This window comes from Macrotis lagotis, chromosome X (assembly GCF_037893015.1).
Source record: "Macrotis lagotis isolate mMagLag1 chromosome X, bilby.v1.9.chrom.fasta, whole genome shotgun sequence".
NCBI classification, from domain to species: domain Eukaryota; kingdom Metazoa; phylum Chordata; class Mammalia; order Peramelemorphia; family Peramelidae; genus Macrotis; species Macrotis lagotis.
The window spans coordinates 567,650,967-567,677,183 of NC_133666.1; the positions used below are offsets into that span (position 1 = coordinate 567,650,967).

The 26,217-nt window shown below is 36.1% G+C and overlaps 1 protein-coding gene across 1 annotated transcript; it reads right to left on the bottom strand.

The window, feature by feature from the left end:
* Nucleotides 1-10,054: 10,054 nt before the first annotated feature.
* KCNV1 (potassium voltage-gated channel modifier subfamily V member 1) lies at nucleotides 10,055-24,029 on the bottom strand. The gene is made up of 4 exons (XM_074207753.1): nucleotides 23,636-24,029; nucleotides 22,051-22,547; nucleotides 17,417-17,946; nucleotides 10,055-12,200 (listed from the first exon to the last, which is right to left on the bottom strand). Exons 2-4 carry the CDS (start codon nucleotides 22,530-22,532, stop codon nucleotides 11,689-11,691), a joined length of 1,524 nt encoding a protein of 507 aa, XP_074063854.1. The 5' UTR covers nucleotides 22,533-22,547; nucleotides 23,636-24,029; the 3' UTR covers nucleotides 10,055-11,688.
* Nucleotides 24,030-26,217: the final 2,188 nt, after the last annotated feature.

Consider the following 26,217-nt stretch of genomic DNA (forward strand, 5'->3'; position numbering starts at 1 on the left):
TTGTCATTCAATATCCTTTATAATCTGGGCCTTTCCTACTTTCTCAGTCTTTTTACATTTTATTCCCGTAATATACTCTTCCATCCATTGGTACTGAGCTCTGTATTGTTTGTCATACTAAACACTGTATCTTCTGACTGCAGACATTTTCATTGACTGTCTCTTCATGCCAGTAATTCCCTCAAGTATTTTCCCCAGGATAAATGTTTCTGGTTCATTCAATCAATTCTTATGTGACATGACATTAGTGCCCTCTCCATCCTGTTTGCACTCATCTGGGCATTTTCCAATTTTCCAATGTTTATTTTCACATTAGATTCATTTTATGATGTAATTGAATAAAGATCCCTCAAGTGAGATCTCTTATGGAAATATGATATCCATGAATAAATGATAAGTTGCCCTAGTTTTGAACTTTAAAAAAATTTCAGTAATTTATATGTAAAACCATCTAACTTTGAGTGACAATGAAACTAGTGACTAATGATAATAAGAAGTATTTTTCTGTGTTAATAGCTTCAGTTTTATCATCTACTCTTGCTAGTTAAGTTTTATGTCAGATAAATTGTTTTTAAGGTTGAGGTACTTTACTCCCACACTCAACTCAGTTTCCTTTCAGCTCAGTCTCTGTCCCTCACCTAGTGAAGGTAAGGTCTGATAGAGCAGAGCAACTCTAAAGAACTGAAAATGGAAAAAAAGAGGACATGGGGAGGAAAAGATAAAGTCTGTTATCATTCAGTCATCAGTGTCCTTATATAGCCCTGATAGAAGAGCACATTTTCACACTTGAGAGAACTCCTTCAATAGTGTGACTTCAACTATGTAACCAGAACTTGTTTCTACCATCAAGGAAAGTTATTACATTTGAATTTTTATACATCCATCTGTCCATCCATGAATTTATCTATCCATATATCCATCCATTCAGAAACATTTACTGATGGCCTACTCCACGTTAAGTAGAATGATGCCTCATATGAAATCTGTAATACTATTCAGTTTCTTGAAAGAGCACTCAGGTTAAATTATTTCTATATTAAATTTCTTCGCATTTATTTGAGAAAGCACCTTTGGTTCTGAGTACATTAGGGGATTAGGTTTGTAATAAAGGGGAACAATTTTATTATTCACATATCAAATGTTATATTTTAGAGGTATAATTTGATTTCTATTATATCCCCAATGGTGCTGTGAATAGAATCTTCTTCTGGAGTTAGAAAGTCTCATTTCCCACCTTCCAACTTGGTCTCAGCTGGTCTAGCTGTGTGAAAGGGAGAGATGTACAACTTTGGTTTGAATAAAAGAGAGGGAAGGTTACCCAGGATCAATTAATTTAGTATCATCAAATCCAGTTAATCCACAAAAATGTATTAAGAGCCTCACTTTTGCCAGGTGCTAAGAATAAAAAACAAAACAAATACTTTCCATAATTTCAAAGATATTGAATTATATATAAAGAGATAATGTGTATATATCATTCCTTGGAAGGAAACTAGGGAGAGGAATCAGTGCCATTCAGTAAATCATGTGTGGCATTTGGTATGCTTGGCAGCTAGGTGGCACAGTGACTAAAGTACTGGGCAAGTCACTTAACCCTGTTTGCAACAGTTCCTTCATCTGTCAAATAAGCTGAAGAAGTAAATGACACATCACTCCAGTATCTTTGCCAAGAAAATCCGAATGGGGTTCACAAAGATGATTGAATAACAATACAAATTTTCCATACTGTGTGCTTTGAGATCTAATGCATTATCTCTGCTAACCTTTGTTTAGACAGTATGGACTATCTAAAATTATCTACTTGTAACACTGGTAAGGTGGCATCTGAAAGACTGTTCTTTCTTCCTTTTTGGAAAGGGTAGAATTTAATCTTATATAGGCTTTGTCATCTAGGTTTCATTTAGTCTACAACCTCCTCTTCTTCCTTTCTCATATGGGCTCTGGAGATGTTAATAAATCACTTCTGTTGCAATAACCCACTTTCAAACTTTTAGCTATGCAATGACTTTTAGATCACTTTCTCTCCTATTTAATGGACTTTATAACAGATAAAACTTTACTAATATAATCATAATATCCCAGAACCTCTAGTTAGACAGCATTTTAGAGTAAGTAGATGTTTGACTTGAAATCATCAAGACCTGGGCTCAACTTCTACCTTTGACATTTAGTATCTGGACGATTCATTTAAACTCATTTAAGGTCTGTTTCCTCATCTGTAAAATAAAATGCTTGTAAAAAATAGAAACCCAATGGTATCTAAAATCCCTTTCAGTTCTAAATCTCTATACTTTAAATTTCATTTATGTGGAAGAGTAGCATGTTATATGGGAAAGAATGCTTGGTCTACAGTGAGAACATCTGGATTAGGCTCTCAATTTCAGTATTTACTAGTTTAGGGATTCTGAATGAGTCAAGTAATCCCTTGGAATTTCAATTTCCTAATCTGTTTACTAAGGTCATTGTTATTATAATACCTCCCCTACATGATTGATGTGAAGGGAGTACTATGTAAAATGATGGGTACATGCTAATTATTTTTGTCATGTTTTTTGAGTTTTTATCAGAACTTTTTACCTAGGTCCCTTGTCTAGTTAATTCTTTCAGAAAAATAAATGTTTATTATTATACTTTGAAAAAGTATGAAGTGAGGAAGCCTTTCCTTGTCTAAGAAACAATTTTGAACATAGATAAGGAATATGTCAGCAATGAGAGAACAAGGTGAATTTTTTCTAATTGGCTTATAAATACATCCTTTTCACATTCTTAATTGAACAAAGATTTGATGAAAGTAATGATGCTTTAGCAAATCCTTTGAAATCACATTATCTCTTTCTGTTCACTCTGAAGATTCTGTATTGGATTAAACTTGTTTCTGGAGGTCTGGATTTTTTTTTTTTGGTAATTTGTGTGGGTAACTATGTAATATTTTTCTCAAACCCAGGAACAGAATAATTATAGATTCATATATTCATCTTAGGTCTACTTCCACTTATTCGCTCAGAAAATGTTAAATATTTTGCCCACTCATTCTTTCAAAATTAAATATTCTGTCTTGAACATGGAAGAATCTATTGGTGTACATATAAGGGCTTTTTTGTTTTGAAATTATTCTTGGCTAGAATTCACAGATTGAAGAATTAGCCCATGGAAACAAAGAAACTATGGCTGCAGCAATGACAAAAATAAATTTTTAATTTTACTTTTCCACTCTGAGGAGTGTTATTTTGTCTCCTCCTCCTCCTTCTTCTCTTTCTTCTTCTCCTCCTCCTTCTCTTGTTTCTCCTCCTTTTCCTCTTCCTTTTCCTTCTCCTTTTCTTTCTCCCTTTCTTTCTTTTTCTTGTCATAACTTGTGGTCAAGGTGCTGTTATTTTATGCTTTAAAGCATGGTCTGTTTAAATGAGTTTAGCACTGAGTATGGTTCCCATAGCAACTCTAACTGTCTCTCTTTGCACATGCTGCATTTGGTATTAGTTGACAATAATAATTATAGACCACAGTAAGATAAAACATTGCAGTGTGGAGACATATATAAAGACAGGGTTTCTAGAAAACTAGCCTAGTGCAGAGAAACTGAAGTGGCTCATCAAGCCAGATTTGATTGTCTTATTAGAAAGCTGATAAAAAGTGTTGGGATACATGTAAGATGAATCTGTGGATGTAGGCTATTGTTGGAATCAATCAAGAACATCTCCTCCCCCACACTTTTCTTCTAGACTTTTTTTTTAGTCTTAATTTTCCAGGTATCTTTTCCCATTTTTTTTCACTGCCTTTGAAGATTGTCTATGAATTAATTGGATTGTTGCTTATATAAGTATAGACCATTTGATATTATGAGACAGAATAGTTTTGAAAGTATATATATATATAAATTATTCTATATTTCTATAGGTAAGAAAAAGCCCTACTGCAACTCTGATAATCCTTTCCTCCAAGACCTAATACCATTTTAGAAGAATGATTATTATATCTCTAAGATTTGCTTTTTTAAAAGAAGTTTTTGTAGTGAGTTATGGAACAAGAAAGGGATTAACATAAACTTTAAAAATCATTTTGTCTATTATTAGAAATTTGTAACACATTTTATTAATGAAAGATGTATATATATATATATATATATATATATATATATATATATATATATATACACACTAATATACACTACTGCTCCTACATCTGTATTGAACAGCTGTGCTTCCAGCTTAAAAATGAAAGGGATGGAAATTAACTAGTTTCACCTGTTCTTCATTAGATACTATTTTTATCATGTTATTCTCTTCCAGAAGAACCCACAGTATATCCAATTTGCTGGTTGAAGGATTAAAGATTTAGAGCTGGAAAAGACCTAGAAATTATCTTTTCTATCCATTCCCATCATTTCACAGTCAAAGAACTGAAGATATTAAGAGATATTAAATGACTTCCTCAAGGCACAAAGGTAAGGACATAGATGATATTCCATCCCAAATCCTTTGACTCCAAATTCCACACACTTTTCACTGTATCATGCTATTTCCTTCTAAGGAATGTTGTATAGGGTTATAAATATTATCTCTCCATAAAGAATAAAAACTCTTTGAGGTTATGAAATGTTTTGGTTTTATGCTTGACCTTAGCACCTGGCATAAAGTGAGGCTCTTAATAAAATTTTGTGGAGTAAAAATAAAAATTGTATTGGATAATCCTAAATTAGCTGGTCCAAGGTTACCTAACCATTTTTATTGTCCATCTCTCAAACCAAGGTTGTACATCTCTCCCTTTCACTTGTTTGCTAAGTCACTCTGTCCTACCAGAATGCTCCTTGATCAAGTATCTAATATCTAACTGTATTATAAGGCCCAGGTAAAATCTACTTTTTCCATTTAGCCTTTGTCTACTGATAGAACTACCTCTGAATGGAATAGGGCACCTTAGGGCTCCAGTTACTTCTCATTCAAGTAGAGGTTAGAGTAGCAGCCCTCTACAGTATCTTTCAACTCTTGGATCCTATAGTGCTTCTGTACATGCTTAGCCTTTCTTTTTTTTTGAACTCCTAGATGCAACTCCTAGATGAACTCCATATCTGACTCTGTGATTCTATTTGGGATTTTCTTGGCAAAGATACTGAAGTTGTTTGCTATTTCCTTTGTGAACTCATTTCACAAGAGAGGAAACTGAGGCAAACAAGGTTGAATGATTTGCCCAGTATCACATAGCTAGTAAGTGTCTGAGATTATATTTGAATTTATGAACAATCTTCCTGACTTCAGGGTTAACACTCTGTCCACTGTACCATCTGTCTAGTTTGTGACTACTAACATGCAATCATACATATTTATTTTTTTTAGCACTCTGTTGTGTTCTTTCTTCCTTTGTCTCTGTCTCTTTCTTTGTGTTTATTTATCTCTGTAACTGTTCTGTAATTTATAGACTTACAGAGTGCTACCTAGGGGCACTGGGAAATAGAGAAGCTTTCTCAGGGTCATATGGTCCAAATGAACCTTATAACTTGAATCTGGACTTTGAAAACAGGTCTTTACTCACCATGTCTGTTTTCTTATTATTTTTAAATTATTTTCCCTTGATTTTAGATGATTTAAAACTTCTCAAGATCAGGGATAATGTCTTTTTGTGTGTGTTATTTTCTGCAGGGCAATGGGGTTATGTGATTTGTCCAAGGTCACACAGCTAAGTAATTAAGTGTCTGGGGTTGGATTTGAACTCAGGTCCTCCTGACTCCAGGGCTGGTACTCTATCCATTGCACTGCCTAGCTGTCCCTGGGATAATGCCATATATATATGTTTTAAATATTCCCTAAATGTTCAGTATAGAACAGCTCACATATTAGGCTCCTCATAAATACTTGTAACTCTAGGGATGAGTAACTATGATTAAGCAATTGTTTCCCAGATGATACTTTCCATTGCAAACATCTAGGATAGGTCACAGTCTTAGCCAAGTTTGAAATGTGACCTGAATATTCTATGATTGTTTATCAGAAGTTCAAAAAATTAATGCTAGAATCCACATCCTGTAAGATAAAGATATTTCAGCAGATCTTGGGAAGCAACACAAGAAAGTCCTTTCAAATCACTCCCAGACAGCTTGTTTGAATTTGCATGAATACACATTAATGATGAGATAGCTTTTTCCCTAGCCATCAGAACTATTTCCTGAAGGTAATACATAGACAAGCTAGAGAGGACTTTTAACCCCTTCAGGCATTTGGGAATAGTTATGAACCTGGGACCTAAACTGGGCTGTGGTTACTGGCTTAAAGTCATGCCCTAGACATGACCCAGACAAATTATAATTTCCTTCCCCTCCTAGGGAATAATTTGTTTACATGGGGAGGAACAGAATATTTTAACACATTTTAATGCTCAAAATATAAGATAAAATGGTCAGGCAATGAGGTTAGCAATTTTACAGATTAGCATAAATACTGCTAATGTGAACCTTGTCAGAAAACAACATATATTTTTGGCAAAAGAGTAAGCAATATAATGTCCTGCTTCCACTCTGTTCAGTAGAGTATTTGTACAAATGCAGAATAGTCTTGCAAATAATTCCTTTTGCTTTGGCAGTGGAAGAAAATCATATCTCTAAGTGTTCATCTTCATGTAGGGCTAGTCAACTTTCATGCATCTAGGCAATGATGCCTTTGACTTCTTTTTAAAGCCATTAAGTACTTATTACGCATTAACTTTGTGCCAAGGACTATGAACACTGGGAATACAAATAGAAAAAAAAATCCCTCTGCTTGGTGAGCTTAGAGCTGTAAGGGGACAGACATATAAAAAGGACTAGAAAAGTTGGGAAAACTGGAGGCCTTGAAGAGCATGGCTGCAAGGAAGTTTTTAGTTAGAAAGCTGATGATTGATATATGGTAGAAAGGATTCAGGAGAAGGAGCAGGGGAAAGAGGAAAAATAAGAGTTAGCATGATTGAACTCTTTTTAAAAATGGAAATTTCAGGACATAATGACCAATTGAGTCATGGGGCAGAGGGATTTTTCCATTATATAAAGACTATAGGAATCACAAACTAATTGGAGGGTAGCAAGTTGAGACTGCTACTAGCTCAAAAGAATGAACTCACCTGGCATGGTATTTTCTATATACATTCAATTTAAGGAAATGTCCTTCAAAGGTGTGGCAGTAAACATAATGGATTGTTGTTTGAATGATTATTTCTCTTTTGTATTTAATAACGAATTATTGAACTAACACTGAGGTTTTTCCTCTTTTTTGTTACCTTATCCAGAAATCAACCTGTATGAGGAAATCTTGCTCAAAGACTTAGGAAAGGCAATAAAGAACTTCTAAAATATAAACCAGTGGGTAGTTTACTGCTTATTGTGTTTATTAAGGTCTGGGAACATATGGATTATTCTTTATGACAGTGATATAGATATTGATAAATCTCCTTGACCAAGATTTGAGTGCTCAGTTTTATGTACCTCAGTGCCTTCATTGGAACAAACCCATCTCTCATTATAATATTCATTCTCTCAGAATCAGAATCAGAACTGATTTCCACACTGAAGAATACCCCCTTTACAAAAGACTTTATAAATATGTAAGTTTCAACAACTCTTTCAGTTTACTGAGGGAACAATGAGCCTATTTTGTTGAGTGATTTCTAAATGTTATCAATAAAATTGATGATAATTACCCAGAAACTCTCTCAGAAATTTTCAATCATCACATCTTATTGTTATTGTTCCTCTCTTTCTTTCTTTTCAGCCCTTCATGATCTCATTTGGAGTTTCTTTGGCAAAGATATTAGACTGGTTTGTTATTTCCTTCTCTAGTTCATTTTACAGATGAGGATCTGAGGCAAACAAGTTCAAGTGACTTTCTTAGGGACACACAACAAGTAAGTGACAGGCTGGATTTTGACTTGAAAAATGAGTCTTCCCGACTCCAGGCACAGCACTCTTTCTACCACACCACTGTTTGGGATATACTACAATACCTCTAAAATATAACATTCTATATATGAATAATAAGATATCCCAGACCCTGAATTAATGTTCATGTTTAATTTTGTCTCTGTTTGGTATTCTTTCTCTAAGTATATATTTGGTTAAAAACAACAATGAACATTTTTGAGGGAAGAAGCAGGCAGAGAAATACCTAAGATGGTACACTGAATACTCTGCCCTGCCCAGAAGAATATTTAACCAATATTTTCAGGGATCTAATTCAGAGTTGAAGAAGAGATGCTAAGGCTTATCTGAATTAGCATTTCAGAACTATATTAATGGATACATTTTGCACAGTAAAAATTTTATTGAAGTGTAATTCAGAAGATTAATTTGAAAAAGGTTTGCCGGTTTTGTATTATATTAGAGTACAAAAGATACTTCAGTGGTCCCCTGTTGTCTCTAGGATAAAATATATATCCTCATGGAATAAAAACCACATACAAGCTGACTCCAGCCTATTTTGCTAGATTGGTTTATACATATTCCTCCCTCATCCAACCTCCCAGAATTAACAGCTTTCTTTTAAAAAATATTTTTAAAATGTATCTTATTTTTTCCAACTTATATATCAGCTCCTACATTAAGGTCTTCCTCATATTTAAAAAAAATCAAGGGTATATACCTGTATCTATGTATACAGACATACATATATGTACTCATACACATATATAACACATACATATATGTAGTTTGTATGTGTGAATGTAACTCTATATGTAGGAGATAATACAATATAGTTTCTGCTCTCAAGGAACTTATATTTTACTGTTGGGAGGCATCATGAACACAGATAAGAATATATATAATATATTACCTCTGAGGGCAGATACTTTTGTTCCTGCCTTCATATCACTAGTGCTTTGCACATCAGAACATTAATAAATACCTATCTAAATGAATTGAAATTAAATAGTTTATTCATTACCAGAGTTGTCCAAAAAATTTTAAACACTATTATGCTCTAGCAACTCTAGCAAGAGCAATGGATTCCAAGAAAGTCTCTGCTCCCCATGAGAACAAATTCCAATGGGAGAGATGACATACAAAGTAATATGTGTCACCAAGATATATATATATGTACAAGGTAAATTGGAGATAATCAAGGGGAAATGTATTAGTATTAAGGGACTCAGAAAAGACTTCCTATAGAAGGTAAGATTTTAGTTAAAATTTGAAGGAAATCTGAGAAGCCAGGAGGAAAAGATAAAGGGATAAACAATTTCAGGTGTAGAGATCAGCTAGCAGCAATGCATGGAGTCAGGAGATAATGTTTTGTATGCGGAAGAGCAAGGAAGCCAAAAATCACTGTTTCCCTAAAAGCATGGACAGAAGTGAGATATAAGAAAACTTGAAAGATAAAAAGGGACCAAGTTATGAAGGACTTTAAAAGTCATAGAGAAAATTTTATATTTGATCCTGCAAGCAATAGGGAGCCACTTTAGAAAGACCGACACTTTAGAAAGATCAATTTGACAGCGGAGTGGAGGAAGGGCTGGAATAGGGAAGAGACAGTGAGTAGTTATAAGGCTATTTTAATAGTCCGAGTGTGAAGTGATGCAGGCCAGCATCAGTGTAGTGGAATTTTCAGAGGAGAAAAGGGAAGAATTTGGAAGGATGAAGCAATTCAGAGGGAAGATAATTCAAGTATTGAAGTTCATCTTCAAGTTACAAAGAATCAGTTGGAGATGCAAGACCTGAAGTCAGAAGAAATCATTTTATTTTTCTTTTCTTTAATTGATTAGGGCTGTATAAATAAATTTGAAAATCATCTGCTTAGAGATGTAGACTACCTTGTTAAACCTTCAAAATACAATATCTATACTTTCTCATTGTTAAGTTTATGCTCTAAATATGACCTTGGCTCGCTTTCTGTTATAATAAATATTAATTTTTGTTTGTGTTACACAAACACAAATCTTGAATATAAAGGTTTCGGATATAGAAAAATAGGCCAGAAAACCAGCATAAATCTGAAGAATGTGCCATTCTCACTACAAATTCTCCTTGCTAGATTAAATCAATTATTACTTAAAATTTGTTAATTTGTTAATTTATTTTCTTAGGAAAAATAATAATTTATTCTGTTACTAGATTTCTAGAAATTAATATTATTTTTAAGAAGCAAGTACATATTCTTTCTGGGTTAGAGTTTATTCCTTGAAGTAAGGATTAGTAAATAGCAATGGCACTTACCGCAAAAAACCTCCATAGAGCTCATTTACCTCAGGATGGTATTGTGGTTTAGAGAGCTGGTCCAAGTTTATGTTCTGTCTCTAAACATACTGCCTTTGTGACTCAGATCAAATAACTAAATCTCTTAGTGCTCCAGGCAGCTAAGACTATAATAAATTGCAGAGAAAGTGATGATTGCGGTGGTACAGAGAGCCTCCTCATCTGGGAGTCCTCTATATTGATGAAATGATAGGTCCATCCCTATCACTATGACCATGAATTTCATTTTATTGATTTTTTCCTGTCCATTAACTTGATAGTGTTGAACATTAATGCTATAATAAGACAGACCAAGTGCTGTTAATTCTCAAGATGGATTATTGACTTTTCTTGCTTTTTAGTTAGCTTCAAAACTTACTGGGACATTGAGAGAAATGTACAGTATGCAAATAAATAAATAAATGACTACTGAGTCAATTGATGTTAATCAAATATATTCTTTTCCTTGCCTGAAATAAGATTGTTTAATAATTAAAATTTTAAATTCACAATTTGTTTATGATGTAATCCTCAAATATTCACTGAATCAAAGAAAAAAAATCAGACATTCATCTCAACCAGGCATCCCTAGGGTATAAAATCTACCTTGGATACCATGAAGGAAACTGCCTTAGAAATTATATTACCCCCAAGTGAACCCACAGAGTTAACTATATCAGTTATCTAGGATAAAAGTATTACATTCCTTAAGGTGGGAAAGCAGTCCACTGAACCTTCATACTGTATTATCAGTAGTCTGCTTTCATCATTCCTACCCTTTGTGATTATCTGACTCCCCCACCTTCAACCCCCAAATAAAGGATGATGAATTACAGTAATCATCCAGATTCACTTGCCTGTCTCATTTGTTACTCATTCTAGTTATTTAATCAGGGCATTTTATGAGAATGGAGGATCCTTTTACAAATAGAAAACCAACTTTTTTCATAGTTCAAAGCTAATTGGCTCTTTTGCAGATTTAGTCCATTGAGAGTGATCACATTAGCAACAATTTCTTACTAATTAACCAAGTGGTTTCTTTCCTAGGGTAATGCAGTTGAATAGGAAAAAAAAGATATTTGGAAGCAAACTTTTTTACCTATCATTTTGTATCCTAAATTTTTTTCTTAATTAATTTTCCATTATAAAATTGAGAGTGAAGGCATAATCACTTACGTAATTCTCTCCATGTCATAGTTGTGTTACTGAACATTAGAAACCTGCCATATATTTGTCATTGGAATGGTTTCACTTTGACATATTAACTGATTTGTTTGTTTTGAGATCCAAAAATGAAAAATAGTTTTAGTGTCACTTTGAATATGTCTGTTTGCCTTTGGGTGATATAAAACATTCTGATATACTAAGGAAACAAATTGAAAAAAATGATGCATTAAATGCTACAAGATATTCATCTTAACATTAGCAGATACATACATACATCAATGCTTCATTTACCTTGCCAGTTACACACAAGCTTTTAAAAAAATGCATTGAATGTGAATTTAAAACCAGAAGTCATCTCCCCCACTGCTTCTAGTACTGGCTCTTTCTCTGCCTTTCAATCGGAGCATTTCCATAATACTTCGGGCATAAACATCCCTCAAGTTTACACTGATGTAGGAGTCCGTGGCTATATTCTTTGTCAGCTTCTTCAAGGCTTCACGCTGTCGAATAGCTGCTTCCTTAAGTTTCAGAGTAAAATAGCAGGCAGAAAAGCGGTCATTAATAATAGCAATAGGCAAGGCCAAAACAAGTATTCCTGATAGTATACACACAAAGGCCACAATTTTGCCTGTGGTGGTATCTGGCCTAATATCACCATAACCCACGGTAGTCATTGATGTTGTTGCCCACCACCATGCACAGGGAACACTTGTGAATGTTGTGCCTGGCATGCTTTGCTCAGCAAAATATTCCACGGTTGAAAATATTGAAATACCCACGGAGAGAAATAGGAGCAGGAGTCCGACTTCTTCATAACACTGAGTAAGTGTCATTCCTAATGACCGCAAACCTGAAATATGAGAAAAGCTGTCAGTCATTTGATCAATTTAATTCTTCTAATTACCATGAACAAATGTACTATTTGGATGCTAGCTAGGTGGCTTCTCCTTTCTCCCTTTTCAATATATTTTTGATTCATCCACCATGTTGCTTTTCTTTATGCCTAGCTTGGGGTGTCTAAGAGGCTTAGTGATGGAGCACTGGGTCAGGAAGAAAATTAATTTTCTGAGTTCAAATTTGGCCTCAGACACCTTACTAGCTATGCGACCCTGGACAAGTTACTAAAACATATTTGCTTCAGTTTCTTCATCTATAAAATGAACTGAAGAAGAAAATGGCAAATCACTCCAGCATCTTTGTCAGGAAAACTCTAAATGGGTCACAAAGAATAAACATGGATTAAAAAATCACTGAACTGAACTGAAAGCCCACCTTGAGCTTCTTTTATAATCCAGGAGGCATAAAGATGAATTCATTTAGGTATAAGAAAAGAAGAAAGGATAGCTTTGGGATAATTGTCAAAAATGAACCAGTCAGCCTCAACAGTTAGAGGCCACTGTCATAGAAGACCATGGTCAGAAGATTGGATTTGGAAGAAGGAAGACTGGGTTGAAAAAATGAGTAACCATGGTAAATTACTTAACCTTTAAGGGCCCTAGGAAAATCCCTGAAACTGGAAGTTGAGGATGAATCTTATAACTACATTTTGGATGGGAATTTCCACTCTTGGAATTCTCTGCCCTGAAGAACTCATGAGTTCAAACAAACTAATAAAAAATCAATACCATCAAAACCTAGAAGTGAATCCAGATCAATAACATTTGAAGGGAGAAATCCTAAGAAAAGTTTCTTTATTTCTGTCTGAAAAAATTCTCTTTCCCAATTGAATATTTCATGTAAAAATAACAATTAACAATAACAATCACATTTTAAAGCACCTTAAGGTTTGCAGAGTACTTTAGATACATTTTTTCATTTGAGCTATACGCTGATGCTTCTCCATTATACCTATTCCATAGAATGGAAAGGAACTTCCAATTGATATTCATTCAGAATTTAGATGTTCCATTTTGTTAGTTGTTATTTTAGTTAGTTAGAAACCGGGAATTTTTAGAATTGGAAGGTTAGTGCTTAGTTCAATCCATACATGAAGGAATCCATTCTACTTCCTACAACACTCTTCAGAGAGACTATAATAAGCATCCCTTGTGATTTATAAGGTGAAGATGCCTTTATTCATCTATGCTATGATCAAGAAAATGAATCAGATTAGGTCCATTCAGGAATTGCCTAATCTGACCAACCCAGGAACCAGCCACAGGAACCTATACCCTAGCATGTTTTTTTTTTTTCTGAATCGACTTGACCCCTACTCATAGGAAAGTTCTAGAATGTCTTTAGTCTCTCAGCAATCAAATATTCATACTTTTGAGATTGGGGTCACATCTTCTTTTGGCATGTGGCAATGGAAACTTTGACCTACTGCACTGAATGACATCCTTTTTCTTCTTGACTTGTGCTGTTGGCCTCTGAACCATGTGCCTACTGTGGTGGGTCAGTGATTCAGGACATGAATACCAAGGTCATAAGACTCAACTCTGTGCCCTAACATCAAGGAACTCTTTATCCTCCTTTAGTCCATGAGTTGCTGACCATGCCTGGGACTAAGGCTGACAGCTCTTTACTGGGAACTCCCTCATTGAATTCAGTATCAATAAACAGTAACTCCTTCCTCAAAAACTGCCTTATTTATGTAGGCACCAAACAACTCATTAAACACATATGCCCACATTGGCCATCTAACCTTACCTTAAAGACTCCAATGAGGTGGAACCAACCACCTCCTAAGTAATCTTATTCTATTTTTAACTAGCTCTAATTGTAAGTGATTTCTGACATCTAACCCAAATTGACCTTTTTGTAAATTTATACCCAAGGCAGCCTTGTATAGCTGAAAAGATCAAGTCTCTTCCTTCTTTTTTATAATTTTTCAAATACTTGAGGATATATGAGTCTTCTATTTTAAAGACTAAACATTTCCAGTTTCAATAGTAATCATAATGCATATTATTATGATTGTTATGCATATCTGTACATTTTCCTCTTTACAATAGTTGTTCACATGTACATGCTCTGTATTTCTAATGATATAATATCCTGGAATCTAGAATATCTATCATCTAATTATTTCCTCATCTCATAATGGTATGGGAGGCAATATGCTCAGGAAATAGTTTACTGACAGATTGCCTTATTTTTACTTTTACAACACTGTGTCTTTTGGATCTTAGATGACATTGGTTTACCATTTATCTATAACTTCACTTTCAACAAAAAACATCTCCATGAGGTTTTGGGTAGAGTACTTGTTTTTCTAGATCCGATGCCATTCTAGCTCCACCCTACCCTCCACAATAATCAATCTTTCTTCTTTTCTAAGAGGTGTAAAGAAAGCATGGGCAGCTAGGGTGACACAGCATTTAGATATTGGGCCTTAAATAAGGAAGATCTAAGTTCAAAATCTATCTCAGTCACTTGCTAGCTAGGTGACTCTGGACAAGTCACTTAAAAAAACTTCTCTCATTCTTAACTTGCTCACCTGTAAAATGAGAATTAAAAACCATATCTTCCTCACAGGATTTTTGTGAGGCTCAAAAGAAATATATGTAAAGTGCTCAGCAAACCTTCAGAAGTACTATATAAATGTTAGCCATTTTTTAAAAAGAGTTGGCTCTCCACTTCATTGCTGTGTTGACTTTTCCCATTTATTATATTTGTTTAAGGAAGAATCTGGTTTTGATTGCATGATGATTGCATAGGAACCTTGGAAGAATAAAAGAAGTGATGATCTAATCTATAGAAGATTTAAGAATTGAAATAAATCATTTACAGTGAGGAAAATATTATGGAATCCCCCACTTCTCCACCCTTCCATATATGGAATGGAGGATTAGGGCTCTTCTGAAAGCATGACCAGTTTTTTAAATTAATATAAACATAACAACATAAGGCTAGAGTTAAGTTTAAGTGTCTTATTTGACTCACCAAATAATATTTGAAATTAATTCAAGTGTTACTTATATTTTCATTACTCTAGATTCTGATATTCAACCACCTCAGATGGACATGAGTTATTCAGAAGCTATTTATTGTTAGAGACCAATGAATTATATATTTGAGGTTTAACAACTTTAGAAGACCTCCTAGGCAGCTTGGGAAGATAGAATCAGATTGAAAATACTATTGTTTTTCTTGAACTGTTCTTCACAATATCAGTATTGTATTGCCATTTTTCATGGATGTCAGATCAAGATGGGACTTTATAAATCATGCAGCTCAACTCCTCACATTTTATAGAAAAGCAAATTTCAACCAAGAGAGGTCAAGTGAATTTTGTAAGATCTTATATCCTGTTTATGATAGAGTAGGGGCTCAATTTCAGGTTTCCTACCTCTTAGTACAGTAATTTTTCTACTTTACATTTTTATGTTTCTTTTTTTGGTGAAAGTTTCTTAAAAATTTTCAAAGAAATAATAAAAACCCTTAGATAGCTAAACTTAAATACTTTAGCTTATTTTGATAATTAATATCTGTGTGGTGAAGGAGACAGTGGGAAAAGGGATTTGTTCTTTTTCTCTCCTAAACAATTAATGTACAAAGATGTCTATCTCCATGTAGCTGATGATCTGTCTTATATTTATGTAATATCTTCTATCTTTATTCTTATATTTTTGAATTTAGAAATCTTTCCACATAGTGGAAATTACTGTTATTTCCCTTTTTTCTCCCTTCTTATTTTTTTGAGAAAAAAATGTCTTAACTGTGTTTTAAAATCAAAACCCATGAAGAGTTTATAAATAGAATAAGAAAGCAAATACTAGATATTTTAAAAGTTGTTGGGAACCCCCTTATCAAAGCTATGTTATGTGAAACTGGGAAAATACTTTAGAAAGAAACCAGTAATAATTAAATTGTGAGGAAAAGTCCAAATCAATCCACTTTGGTTAAAAAAAAGAGGCCAGTTCCTCTGCACCAACTTCCTAGGTCCCTTGAGATACAGATCAAAGTATATACTTTAATCAATATAAATATAACTATAGGAAATAATCTCTTTCTTCCCAAACTCTAGGTTTTTCCTCTTATTTTCCCTTTCTTCTCCTTAATTTATCCCTTTCCTCAAAGGAAAAAGTTTCAGTAAGTATCTTTGAAACCCTGAAAGAGCAATCATCTGGTAAAATTGTGATTAGGTGATGGTTTGTAACTGTTCATTCCTGTAGAGGGACTAAATGAATAGCTTTACTTCTAAGCAGAACATTTGTTTTCCCTCTACAGAAAGTATAATAAGAAATGACCATACCTCTTTATACCAAATCTGGTGGGGCATTCAGGGAAGAGTCATCTTAAGTTTCTTTTCCCTCTGTGCCCAGACGAATATTTTACTACCTCCTGGTTGGATCCAAAGTAAATACTTGCTTATACATCAATTATATGTCCACAACCTATTATTTATAAATTGATGACAAATGGTAAAGGGATTTCTGAAAGTTATGAACATCAAATGAGAGAGATGAATAATTGCATTCTCAACTTTGCTATGTATTGTCTTGAAAATTGAACTAACTTTAAATACTTGAATTATTTATCTCTGCTTCTTACAGCCCACTTAAAGTTCGATTTTAATGTTACCTTCTATGTCAGACCTTCCCTTATTCTCCCATCTAATGATGCCTCTCTACCCAAGAATCAATTTATTATCTATTTTGAAGATAATTTAACATTTTCATGTTGTTTCCCTCTCATAGAGTGAAAACTCCTTGAATTAAGAAAGTACTTCATTTTCATCTTTGTGTTCATTTAATCTTGAATCTAACATTATCTAGCATATAACACATGACTAATAAATGACTTTTGATAGGTGGATATTATATATGCATTGTTTTCCCCTGTGGAATGTGAGCCCTGTGAGGGTGGAGGGACAAAATTGTTTCATTTTTGTGTTTGTACTCTATCAGAGGGCCTTGCACAAAATTAATGCTCAATAAATGCTTGATGGTTAATTAAATACTATACTTATCACTACATCAGGGCCTTAGGAAAGAGGGAAACAAATGTCCACTACAATGCTAGATACTTTGTTCAAATACATAATACATTTTCTTTTTCATTTTTATGACTGATTTAAAACCAATGGTAGAGTCAAGAAAAACATCAATGATGTGTGAATACCTGTTGAATGTCTTCCCAGTTTAAGCATGCGCAGAGCCCTGAGGAGCCTCAAAACCTGCACAATGCGCCCCACGTTTTCCAGTTCTTGTGTGGTTTCACTTTCACTCAGGCTCTCTACCAACAGAGTGATATAGAAGGGGAGAATAGCCAGGAGGTCAATGATGTTTGCCACCTTTCTCAAGAATCCACACCTATTCCTCACACAAAGTAAGCGCAGGGCAAATTCCCCCGTGAACCAAGTAATACACAGGTACTCCAGGGCTTCCAGTAGCTGCATGTCCAGCCAGCTTGGCTCAGATGACATCAGGGCCATGTTGGCAATGGACACAACCACAAAGATGATGGAGATGATTCCAAAGATCCTGGCAGCTGTGGAAGACCCCGGTTTTTCCAGAATATCCCAGAGCTTCTGTCGGGTAGTAGGGCAGAGCCCTTGAGAAAAGTCCTGGTCACTCTCTTGCTGACTCTCCTGGTCTTCAGCATCATCCTTGAAGTCTAAAGTCTCACTCAATTCCTTCCTTTTCAAGTACCTTTCCAAAAGAATGATATGATCATTAGAACATTTATTTAAAATAATGACATAACAGATGAATGGTCTTTCCAAAAGAATAACATGATGGTTAGAACATTTGTTAAAAATGATGACACATCAGATGAATGACCTTACTACTAATGGTACTTTTTTCAGTCCATTAAAGAAGTTTAGTAATAGAAAGGTCATTTGCACTTGCACTTGGAAATCCTGACTCCCAGATCTAACATTTAGTAGCTTTGGGTAAATAAATTCAATTGGCAATTAAAAAATGGGGCTCCAGAGAAGAGGGATAAAGGTAGAATTATAAAAATGGGGGTTATTTACATAGAAGTGATTGCTGATATCATGGGAATTGATGATAGAAATAGGGGAGAGAATATATAGAAAGAATGAATTCAAATTCATAGCTTTATGGGACATCAATATGAAAAAGTGGGAGAAGAATAAGGCTGAAACAAAAGAAAAAAGAAGCAGACATAAAGGAGAATCATTAGAATATGTGTATACATATTTTTGCACACTATAATATATATATATATATATATATATATATATATATACAAATATGTATATATATGTATGTATGTGTGTATGTATGTATATGGAAGCCAAAGGAAAAGATTATCAAGAAAGAGGATATAGTCAACAGTGTCAAATGCTGCAGAGATAGGTCAAGGAGTATAAGGACAGTACAAAGAATACAAGATTTAATTTTATTTCAGGTACTATGCATTTGAAAGTTGGAAGGGACCTTAGTAGTCACCTAATTCAATACTGTCAAACTTAATTAGAAATGGGGGGATACTGATTTATACATAAACATCCCTGAGGATTACATACTGATTTAGTTTTAAAATGTAATGTAATTGGGGCAGTGAGGTGGCATAGTGGATAGAGCACTGGCCATGGAGTCAGGAGGACCTGAGTTCAAATCCAGCCTCAGACACTTAAAATTACCTAGCTCAGGCAAGTCACTTAACCCCATAGCCTTGCAAAAACAAACAAACAAACAAAATGTAATCTAATCTACATTTTATTGTATTCTTTTTATTTTGTTAAATAGTTGCTAATGATATTTTATTCTGATCTGGGTCTATTTAGGAGTACATGTGTTGCATCTTTGATCTAGTCAATGCAACAAATAATTTCTAAGCAAACTACCATGTGATAGACTTTAGTTGATAAACACATCTATACATGTGTTTATATGTGTTGTAGAAACATATATATATATATATATATGTATATCTATAGGATTTTTGTATTTATACATGTAGGAATATACGATAAATTGGAAATCATTTATGAGAGAAGGCACTAACATTAAAGAGGAACAGGAAAGTTTTCTTTTAGAATATGGGATTTTAGCTGAGACTTAAAGGAAGCCAAGAAAACCAGGAGGTGGAGGTAATGAGGGAGAGAATTCCAGACATGGGTGATAGCCAGTGAAAATGCACAGATGGAATCGTGAGATGGAGAGCCTTGTATATGGATTGTCAAAGACTGAGCATCAGTGAGAATATCATGTGAGTTCATGGAGGAAATAATAGAAAATTAGAAAGAGGCCAGAGTATAAAGGACTTTAAAAACCAAAGAGAAGAATTTATATTTGATCCTGGAAGTAATAAAGACCTACTTTAGTTAAATTAATAGCAGGTGGTTTCACATGGTCAGATCTGTGTTTTAAGCAAAATTGCCTTGATAGTTGAATCTTTGGAGGATGGTCTGATATGATCAAAAGGAAATTTGAGGTGGGGAAGTCAAACCCAGAGACTACTGAATAGTTCAGGTGAGGCTATAAGGGCTGTAACAGGATGTCAGAGAAGAGGGAGGATCATATATGAGAGATTTTGTAAAGAGGATGTGGGGGAAAATGTCTATATGGGGTATTATGGGTCAGAAGTAGAATATAAGACCTAGGTTGTAAACTTGGATAATAAGTATGATGGTGCACTCAACAAAAGTAGTTAAATTAAGAGAGTAAGAGTTTGGGGAAAACGATGAGTTCATTTTTGTACATGTGGGTTTAAGATATTTATGTGAGACCCAGCTGTAGACACTCAATAGGCAGTTGTAGATGTAAAGTTAGAGGTGAACAGAAAGTTTTGATTTAAATAAATAAATCTGAAAATTATCAGCATAGAGATCATTCAATTCATGGGAGTTGATGAGATCACCAAGCAAAATAGTGTAGAAAGAATGTAAGAGGGCCCAGGAGGGAGGCTTGGGGGTTGCCTACCCCTAGTGCTTTTTGAACTTAGATGATGATCTTGCAAAGGCTGTGTTGGGAAGGAATATACTCTTAGGCAGGACAGCCTGGAGAGAATAATGCCAGAAAAGCCTAGAAAGAAAAGTATTAAAAAGAGGATGGTTGATAGTATCAGAAACTATAGAGATCAAGAAGGATGAGTGAGAAAAGGCCATTACATTTGGCAATTAAGAGATCATTGGAGAGAACAGTTTCAATTGAATGATGAGGTCAGAACCTTACATAGTTAAGAAGAAAGTGAGAGGAAAGGAAATGAAGGTGCCATTAGTGGACTTGGGGGCCATCACAAGAAGTTTAATTATGAAATGGAGAAGAAATATTGAACTTACACTAAAAAGATCAGCTAGATGTCATCTTCAATGTGAAGAAGGCATTTCCTCTTTATTTCTTGCCTCTTAAAATTGCTACTTTCCTTCAGTGTTCAGCTCAAGTGCTATCTCCTTGAAGCTTTTCCTGATCTCTCCAGATGCTAGTACCTTCAACCCCCTCCTGTCCCCATGAAATGATCTTGCAGTTATTTTATAGTATAACTATAGTATATCTATTACATGTGTACAAGTCTTCTCTTTGATAAACTAGAGCTCTTTAAGGTGAAGGACTATTTAATTTCAAAGTATATACAAACATACATGCATGCATACATAATACAAATACACATACATGCCTACATCTATATCTCCCAAGTACTTAGCCCCATGTCTGGCCCATGATAGATATTTAATAAATCCTATTGAATGATTTATACTATTATAACAATCTTTCTTGAGTATATATATATATATATATATATATATATATATCCACAATCATGTGTATTCAGAAACAAATGTCCTTGTTAGAAGAAAAGGACTGAGTTACTAAAATGCAATAGGAACAATACCATTTTCCCATTCGACCAAGTTCATAAATTTGATTTCCCCCCATCTTGTTCATTTCATATAGTTCCTACCCAACACTGTGGATTCTACTTTGGTACACTTTTTGTGTTTATCCCCTCCTTTCTACTCCAGTACTGACTTTTTTTTTTCCATTTAGACCATTATAAATCTATTATTATTTAACATTATATATTAGCCAATTACACTTGGACAATCTAGGTAAGAAGAGATGAGAGACTGAACTAAAATGGATGCACCAGCATTAATGAATAGGGGATGGATACAGACAATATTCCCCAAAATGGAATCCATATTGAAATATGGATTGTAATAACTGGTTATTGTCCAGAAACTGACTTTCCATCGACTTCCAGATGTTCTGAAAGTAACTTTTGGTGTTCAGTTCCCCACCACTAAGTTTTTCATATTCAATCCTCCCCATTTTAAAAATTTTGTTGTCCAATTTCATTTTATTTTTAATTCCAAATTCAATTCTTACTCTTTTAACTAATGGAAATATTATAGTTCACAAAATCAGTTATCGAAAATTAGGAGCACCTGTTGAAGAACTTTCACTTATACATGACCTGTTACTTAAAACTTAGAATGATCCCAGATCGAGAGTTGGAAGGAACCTAGAAGTCATCAAACCCATCCCTTTCATTTTACAGGGTAGGAAACTGAGGCCCAGAGACGTTAGATAACTTGAGCAAGATCACAGAGACTCACAGGTGGAATTACTTTTCTGACTCCTCCATTTATTTCTCTAAGCTGCCTCCCGAAATAAAAGACAAACAAAACCTGCTGTAGTTCTCGTTTTACCCCTGACGGATACCCTCCTTCCCCGAAGGATCCTGTTCTTTTATTAAGCACGTGTGAACCACCCACTAGCCTCTCCCTTCTTGGCATCCTTAGGCCCACGCGGGCCGCTTGCCCCATCTCTGTGGGATACCTGTCCCTACAGCAGGAGTCGATGCTCAGCTCGTCGATGCCCCAGTACTGGATCTCCTGGAGGAAGGAGAGCGCGCACAGCTGTTCCATTACGTGCAGCCGGCCAGTGCGATAGTAGTGCAGGATGTAGCGGAAAGCTTGAGAGCTCCTATCGAAGAAGTATTCATTGTCCACCAGGTTGGCGTCGTCGCAGAGCTCCAGAGTGCTCGAGGCGGCGGCCAGGGTGCCAGGGTGGCGACAGGACGCCACCACCACGGCCAGTTTGCCCAGTCGCGTGTGCGGGAATAAGGATAGCGCTTGCTGGGACAGGACGAAGCGACTGCCGCCCACGTTGACAGTGAAGCTGTCCCCCAGAGCCAGGGGCTCACCTTCTCCCTCGCTGCAGAAGACGCTGGAGTCTAAGGAGATCAGGGAGCCGCTGCTCAGCGGCGTCTCATTGGCCGCCCTGGAAACTGGGGACCTGCAGCGGGAAGGCGCCTCCATCCTTGCCACCTGCTCCTGTGGACATGACAGAGTTTAAGGAGCAGAGCGTGCCCCGGTGGGAGGCGGGGGATGGGTGGCGGTGGCGCTGAGTGAGCTGGCAGCGGGTGCTTGAGGAACAGCCAGGAGGGGAGACAAGCAGCTTCCTGCTCTCTCGGCTTTCCTCTCCACCCCCTCCACTTGCTTTCCCACTTAGAAGACAAATGCACCCAACCAGGGGGATCTAGGAGTGCCAGCCTAGAGGTGGGGCAAGAGTCAGAGTGGGTATAAAGGAGGAATCTCCAAAAGGAGAATCGGGTCAATCAGAGTACGGGCTGCATGCCAAGGTTAGATTTTTTGATGCCTAGGGCCGTCCCATCCCCACGCCCATCTTCCTCGACTCATCCCTCCCAACCTACCAGGCAACCGGGAGGACCTGCCTTTAAGAGGAGTGACAAACGCGTGTGAATTGGCTCGACAGCTCGGGTGGGGTTGGGGAGCTGGAGAGATGCAGGAAAAGTAAGGGGTGGGGGTGGGATAGAGGTGGGAGTGTGGGGCTGCTCGTCGCTTTCCTTTCAGTGCCCTAAATAAAAGCCTGAGAAGGGGCCTTTCTTTGAAGCCTTTTCCAACTAACAGATTTCTGGTTTGTTCTGTGTTATGTAGTAGGCACGATTAGGCAGGGTAATGCAATTAGTTACCTTTTCAATTCAATTCTGGTTCACTTTTCCTCTCCTGATTTTTTGACCCCTGCTTGCTAAATACTGACAGTTTGGTGGGGGGGAATCTCCTTTTCACCTGAAAACCCGCCAGTAACCTGGGATTTCCAGTGAATAACTCGTGCATTCCCCTCAGACGGGGGCGGGGTGGGGGCTTTACTTTTTGGTACTTTGACATTACCCTAAAAGTTATTGGATGAGTTTCCCTAGGAGTTGGGTAGAGACTCGCTCTCCTTATAAATAGTAGAGGCAAAAGGATCAGGTAGTTTAAAGGATGAAGGTACCTTATTTAGTAAGAGGTAGAGAGAAACTCTCCTCGGAAAAGTAAAGACTAATTGTTTGCGGGGAATGCTCGACTGGTCAGGTTCTGGGGGCCTGAGCTATAGAAAGGGTTATCTCGTGGAGACTTACCGGCGCTCGCCTTAGCCGCTGCTCCGCTGCACATCTGGGCTGGGCAGAGTAGTGGCAGCTTTGGAGGAAGCTGCTCTCATCTGTTACTGAGACTTCATTCGCCCCTTTGAGCGCCTGTCAGGAGGAGAGGATATGCGGGCAATGACTTCGATGACCAAAAAGGCGTGGCGCCGGACCCCTGTTATATATCGAGCTTTCGCCCTCAAAGCTTCTCTTGCCTACTCTCCGCCTTCCAGTTGTTCTGGAAGCTTTACCGCCTCCAGCCTGGCTTTTGACAGTGCTGTTCTATGGAGCCCTGCTCTGTAGTCAACCACCCTTCTAGCACTGAGAGCAGGCAGAGAAAAGTGAACAGGAGGAGAAGGGGGAGGTGTGGAAAGAGGAGGGAACTAAAAGCCTGGAGACACTGACAATTATATTTATCTTGAAGGCAGTTAACACTTAAAGTATTAATTTTCATTCCCCTACTTCTTTGCCCTTACAAATGCTCAAGGTAAAAGTTCCCCAGTAGTCAAATACTCATTTCCATCAGAAGTTAGATAATTATATCTCCTGTGTTGTGGCCTTGGATCATGTTTTTAATATCTTGCAAAAATTCATCCTTCATTCTGCAGTGTCACTAAGGTTTTCTGAGAAAGAAAGAATATCTTTTCTTGTCTCCTTATCCTCCTAAGTCGTTTTAGAAGATGCACAAAAATAAATCAGAGGCAACAAAGTACCATTTCTTTGGCAGGGCTCTAGGGTGGAGGAGGAGGATGTAGGATGAAGTTGTTGGGTTTTTTTCCCTTCCTGTAAGAATAAATAACCAATTCCAGGGGAAAAGTTTTTAAAATACTCTGGGTTAAGGTTAATCTGAAAGCCATTCATTTGTTCAAAATATTACCAACTCCCATTTTTTCTTAATTTTACTCATTAAGAATTAAGAATTTCAGCAATAACATTACTAGGACTGTCTCCCAAAGAGATCATTGAAAAGCATAAAGGACTCACAAGTATAAAAATATCTACAGTAGTTCTTTTTTTTTTTTTGTGGTGACCCAAATGAGTATTGTTCCCATCATAGTGGTAACCCTAGACCATCAAACACTTATTCTGACAATGTTGGACAAAACCTTTTTGGACCTCCTCTGTAGGAATTGCTTTCCAAGAAGATATAAAGATTCCTAGGGTTTTCTTTAATAACTTCAATAGTGTTAAACCTTCATCTTTTGAAGAGTTAGTTTTTGGAAAATGACAAAAGCTATTTGGTACAAAATCTACTAAATAATGAGGATGATCAAACTAAAAATCCTTTTCTGAATTTACATGTTTTTTTTCCCTTTTCAGACCCCTTCATTGTGGTATAATTTCTGTATTCTTCATCTGAATAGAATTTGAAAAAAGCATATATTAAGGCTTTCCCATATGAGAGACACTATGCTAGTGAGGGATACAAAGGAAAAAACAAATTTAATGGTCTCTACCCATAAGTTAATTATATTTTGCTGGAGAAGTGGTAGAGTAATATATGTGTCTGTGTGTGTGTGTGTTTGTGTATGTGTATACAGGATAATTATATCCAGGATATTATATACAGGATAATTTTAGGGGTTATAGGAATCATACTGATACCATTGGGGTTTAGGAAAGGTTACTTGTAGGAGATGCCTTCTGAGGTGATTCTTGGTTTTTGTTTTTTTTGTGTGTTTTTTTTTAGGTTTTTGCAAGGCAAATGGGGTTAAGTGGCTTGTCCAAGGTCACACAGCTAGGTAATTATTAAGTGTCTGAGGCCAGATTTGAACTCAGGTACTCCTGACTCCAGGGCCGGTGCTCTATCCACTTTGCTACCTGGCTGCACCCCCTGAGTTGATTCTTAAAGAAACTGAAAGTGTCTCAGAGAGGGACACAATGATGGACAGTATGATAGACAACCCTGCAAAGGTGTGGAAGTGGGTTGTAGAATGTCTTGTATAGACAACAGAAAGTCAGATTGGCTTCTCATGTAGACTAAGTGAAGAGGAAAATAGTATGTCAGCAAAAGTAGAGTGGACCCAAATTGTGAAGGCTTTTGAATGTCAAATGAAATATTTTATCTGAACTGCAATGGGGCAAGCTTCTTGGGCAAGGGTTAAGCATAGTATCATGGATTTGGAACTGGAACAGTACCTATAGGTCATCATGGCCCTCATTTTATAGAGCTGAAAACTGAAGTCCAGAAAATTCAAGTGACTTGCCTGTGGTAACATAGGTAATAAGTAGAAAAGTTCAGGATTGAACCCAGGCAGTCAGGTGGTATAGAGCAATGAACTTGGAGAGAGGAAGATTTGACTTTGAACCCTGCTCAGACAATTATAGCTGTGTCTAATTTGCTTAACTCCTGTCAGCCTCAGGGAGGCTCATGCATAAAATGGGAATAAAAATCAAATAAAATATCAGAAAAGGATTGCAAATCTCAAAACATTATCTAAATATTATTATTTCTCACTCCATTTTGGCTTATGAGGATTATTTTGAGAGTTGTATGGAATATGGATTGGAGAGGTAGAGATTATAAAAGAGAATGAAAGAGTAAATGAGGAGTTAAACTTGAACTAAAGTAGTAGTGT